This window comes from Vitis riparia, chromosome 6 (genome assembly GCF_004353265.1).
Source record: "Vitis riparia cultivar Riparia Gloire de Montpellier isolate 1030 chromosome 6, EGFV_Vit.rip_1.0, whole genome shotgun sequence".
Lineage (NCBI taxonomy): Eukaryota > Viridiplantae > Streptophyta > Magnoliopsida > Vitales > Vitaceae > Vitis > Vitis riparia.
Window position 1 is genome coordinate 20,315,775 of NC_048436.1, and position 5,346 is coordinate 20,321,120.

General features: G+C 29.3%; 1 protein-coding gene across 1 annotated transcript; it reads left to right on the forward strand.

Moving 5' to 3' along the window:
• The first annotated feature begins 3,653 nt into the window (after nucleotides 1-3,653).
• Nucleotides 3,654-4,160, forward strand: LOC117916880. The gene has a single exon (XM_034833086.1). The coding sequence runs from the start codon at nucleotides 3,701-3,703 to the stop codon at nucleotides 3,983-3,985; it is 285 nt and encodes a 94-aa protein (XP_034688977.1). The 5' UTR covers nucleotides 3,654-3,700; the 3' UTR covers nucleotides 3,986-4,160.
• Nucleotides 4,161-5,346: the final 1,186 nt, after the last annotated feature.

Sequence of the window (5,346 nt, forward strand, 5' to 3'; positions counted from 1 at the left end):
ATTTGGGCTTTTATACCCAACAACAGGATAGTGATTGTGTCACCCAGCTGGGGACCCACGTAGGTCCTCCATATTTCTGCAGTGACACGTGGCTCACACTCCACTTCGACTCCTTCCTGCTTCCCCATTTGGCTTCCTATTTTCCCTCATTTTCTCACTTGTACTATGTTCCTATTATATGGGATCATACAATTTTCACTTTGAATTTCGGTAGCGCTGCAACCAGGGTAATCCTTGTTTGTTACATGTTTTCAAGAAAAAGGTTTTTGGAAAGCTTTCCAGAATTATTTTATAATGTTTTATATAAAAAAATTTTACTTTCGAATCTAAAGTATTTTTAACTTATTTTATATATTTTTTAAAATATCTTTTATATATATTATTTTACTTTTAATCATTTCCCATATTTAGAAATAAAGTTACAAAAATATTGTAAATTTAGAAATAGTTTTTATTTTATTTTATTTTATATCCTCTACTTAGGATTGCCTTGGTTTAAATAACTTTTCAAAACTTTAACTTATTATCTTTAATTAAATTAAAATATAAAAGGATAAGAAACAACTCTTAACAATTTAAAATGGTCATAAATTTTCGAGTAGAATAAGAATATCCTTTTTTATTTTCATAATATCCTTAAAAAAACATAGATAGGAAAATAAAAAAAATGATATACTATACTTTACACGAGAACAAAGGAGAATACAATTATAATCAAAGACTCTTAAGAAAAGTAATAATAAGCAGTCATATAATTTTTTAAATGACGATAAGTCTAAGATGTATGATAGTGAGATTTTATTAATTAAACAAACTACAGTAAGAATTGCTTTTCCCTAGAATTTATTGGGTACATATGCTTACAATAAAAGAGAATGGAAAATTTTAATAATGCGCTTATGTTTTCTTTAAGTAACACCATAATTTTGCTTTGGAGTCTCAAGAAGTTTGATGAATAGTTGTGAAACAAGTAATTCAAATAATACAATGATAACATACTCCTAACCCAAATTAGACCTAAAGAACTTGATAATAGTAGAATGTTGAGTTTTGACAAAGGATTGAAAGACATTTTAAATACTCAAAAAATTGAAATAATGTTTCATAAAATAAACCTATTAATAACGAGTATAATCATCAATGAATGAAACATAACATCGAGACACTCATTTTATAGAAATTGGAGGTGGTCCCTATACATCATAATGAATATATAGATTAAATGATTGACAATTTTATCTTGATTCTTGTTTATTAAGTTGCAACATACTTAATTGGATCTTATAATAGATAAATTGACTTTTGGAATGTCTCATCGTCAATTCTATTTGAGGTATGTGTACATTTAAAGTTATTTAAATTAATGAAATTAATACATTATGATTCCGTAGGCATGGATTAAATAGAAAATACATGAGAAACAATGTTGATATTGTTTTTTAGTTGGAACATTTGAACTCATTTCAACCCAATGTTGAAATGCTCTCTATAGGACGTTTAATTTTTTTGTTGTCTCTTTAGTACAATTTCATTCTGAATTTGTGTTTTTGAGGGTAATATTAAAGGTTTAATTATTTCCAAAATTAACCTTATGTTTTTCAAGTATAAAAAGATTATTTGTTGAATTATAAAAAACATAAAGAAGATGGTCATTTGATAAGCTTGTGCTTTCATCTTTTAAAACTTTCAAGATATTTTTTTAAAGGTCTCAATTGATCACTACAATGAAAGTAGGAGACTTGTATTACATCAATTTCAATAAGAGATTCAAAAAAATTCACCTAAAGCATAAGGAGTGCCACATCATAAATGTGAAAAGGGAATGCATGTGTTAATGGTATAAGACCCTATACATTAGATGCGTCAAGTCCAATAAAATTGTATTACTTTTTCTTATATTTTGTAGAGTATTTAATAATTGAGAAATCATTTATGGTTTCTTAAATATAGGATTTTATAAATGATTTTGTCGCATTATATCTTGTGTTGGATTGTGTGATTGACTATTATAGCCTCTATATACATATATGATTTTCCATGTTAGATAAAATATAAAGTTATTGAAACTATATACATATAAACTCATTTTAATCTTGTAAATATGTTTTAAAATCGTTAAAGTCTCTTTAGGTTTAAAATGAACAATATCTATATGGTATGATGCAGGTCATTACAAATAGTAGCAGAATTGATCTTCAACCCAAGTATGATAGTTTGTTTGACCTTATAAGGGGCGTTTGTTAGTTTAGTTCTACAATCTCATGTCTGCATTGAAAATGTCTGTGATATCCTATATCGGATAAATGACAAAGTTATTAAAACTATATATATATATATATATATATATATATATATATATATATATATATATATATATATATATATATATATATATAAACTTCTCTTAACTTTGTAGACACGTTTTAAATCATGAAAACACCTTTAATCATAAAAAAATAAAAATTGTGTGGAGTTATTATCTCTTTAGCAAGTTTCATACTAATCAGCCTCCTTTATTTGAATTCAAAACATTTACAAGGAAAAGTGGATATAGAAAATGAGGCTTAATTCAAAGACTAAGCATTAAAGCATATATCTAAGGTCACCTCATGACCTCATCACAACCTTTTATTTTTGTAGGTTTCACATTGTTTTTTCTTTCTAGATTGTTATCCCTCGGACTCATCAATATGTAACCCTTGGAGAAACGAATATGGAAAATATATAAATATCTATATAATTTTCTTCAATTTAACACATTTTGAATTCAAAACAGAATTTTAATTTATCTTCAAAAAATAATGTGATATTTTTAAATAAATCTAAATTTTTTTAGGTGTTTTTTGCTTTGTATGAGAAATAGAAAACATCGTGGAGGATGTAAGTGTAAAGTTCTCATTATTTTCAAAATAAAATAATCTAAAAACTTAAATATGAAAACATATGTGCAAGTTTGCAACGGTTTTAAAAAACATTTTTTATTTTTAAGAAAAAAAATCTAAAACCATGTTTATTAATCAATTCTTCTTAAAGTGGGTTTTTTTTTTTAAGAACTATTCTTAAAATAGAGTATTTTCTTATAATATTTTAAATTATTTTCACTGAGCTGTTTCAAAAATTAATGATATATAAACATAGAGAATAATTAAAAATAAATTATTGTAAATAAAAATTTGAAAACACAACAAATATTTCGAGTTACATTATAATTAAAACCTATAGTTCTCTCTCCTAGTGGGTTTAATGATTTCTTTTCATTATTCTCTACTATTAATTAATATACACAATTGATATACACACAATACTTTTTTCTCCATTTCATTTTCTAGCAAATCACTTTCACATCCCTTCAATTTTCCTTCATTTTCTCCATGAAAATGATATCTCCACTAACCTTTGAATGATTCAAGAGGTGGGTCACACACCAATTGATATAAAGAATTATGGTATTATCCAAAGACTTCAATGACCTCTTCAACCTGCATAATTTAATCCATTTGCAGTTTCTTCATGCTTTCTTGCAGTCAAAGAAGGACTTCCATGGCCCCTGAGGAAAAGCCCTTGGCCTGCTACAAGTCAAACTGGCCGCTTGGCAGCAGCCTCTTCTCCTCTATAAATACCTCTCATGCATTGCTCACACCCTCAAACCCATATCTCATTCCTCATAATCTTCTTCCCCACCTGCAAATTTTCAGAAACTATGGCATTTATGGAGGGCTCTGCAGCGGATATGCTGATCAAGGTGGTGGTGTTCGCTCTTGTTCAAGGCCTGGTTTTTCTGATCCTTAAGAGTTCTTCAGACGTGTTCTCCAAGAACAAGATGAGATCTCTCAGCTTCAAGCCTGCTCGGTCTGCTAGCATTCGCCGCATTCTTGCTGTCATCTCGGATTTGCCTGCCGGCGGCGAGGTGTCATCGCGATCATCAAGAGGCCTGCTGGCACCCAGTACTGGAGAATATGCCACTGCTGATGAGGATAAATACTAAGAGTTCTTCAGCATTTCACAGTTGGTTATGGCAGCTTGGCGTTTGTTTAGGAATTGATTCTTTTGTTCTTTGAAATGGTATTCTTTTTGGGGTTTGTGTGAAGTTTTGGTTTTGTATTGATAGAAATATTTCGTGCATACAATTGAAATTAAATAGTACTTACATTGACCCACCACCCATGAGAATAATTAATTCAAGGATTCGGGGTTTTTATGGATGGATGTCAAAGGCTTTGGAATGCTAAAATGGAGAAGGGGAATGAGGAATCCTTTCATGTTTTAATTCAATAGTTTAGTTGGGTTGGTTTAATCATGGGAATAACAACTTTTTATGGAAATTGAATCCTACTTTTATCAAAATTTCGATTCATTTCTTGGTATTGTGGTTGATTTGTATTTTCATCCTATTTTCATTTGTATTAATCCTGTATGAGTACTGAATAGTGAATTACTTGAAAAGACCTACTCGAATGGACACTTTGGGTAGCTTAGCACTCGACCAAGCCAGATCACCCCAAAGCAGCATACACCTAAGTAACTAGATACCATAAGTGAGTCAATTATGTATCTTCTATGGGATAATCAAGCAGATGTAATATGTTATAAATAAAGAATCGTTATTGATGGTTAATGATTGAGTGTTACACATTAATATATAAAAGGTAGTCATGAGGGTAAGAGCAATGTTAGAAGCTACCCATTATAAAAGTCACTAGATACCCAGAGGACAAGATACACAGTTTGATTCTTAAGGAAATTATATCTTCTTAAACTAACTTAACCATTGAAAGGGTTTACTATGACAAAAATTCAAACACGCATTTTTATAGATCCGTTTAACACAGGAGGAGTGAGAAACTTGCTTGAGGGGAGAATTGTCGATCATGCACCAACACTATATACCAAATTTCCCATTACCATGCGATTGGAATACTAGAATAAAGAAGGAAACAAGAAAACAAGTAGTGATGTCTTTGAATTGTTTTTTAGAATGAAAATAATGTCAACCTATAGCTTATTTAATTATATTTTGATGATTAACAAGATGAACTGATTTGTAAATTTCTCTTACCTCCCTTTTATTGTAGGTTATATATATTTAGCCATAAGTCTGAAATTTCATTGAATATCTTGTATATTTTGAATTAAAGAATAGGAGAATGAAAATAATAATTAAAAAGGTTAGAGAGGTATTTAATTTCCATATTTAAGGGGAGATAGATCGAATTTGTTGATTTTAGAGCTTAAAGAATTTCATCACATCAAGAGCAATACGAAGATCAATTAAAGCAATCATAAAGATATCACCGTGTTGAAAACTCCTTAGTACATAATTTTGTGAGGTTGATTAATTCACTAGGA

Bases quoted from the DNA above. Each gene is read 5' to 3' on its own strand.
- LOC117916880 (XM_034833086.1), top strand. From the start codon at position 3,701: ATGGCATTTATGGAGGGCTCTGCAGCGGATATGCTGATCAAGGTGGTG.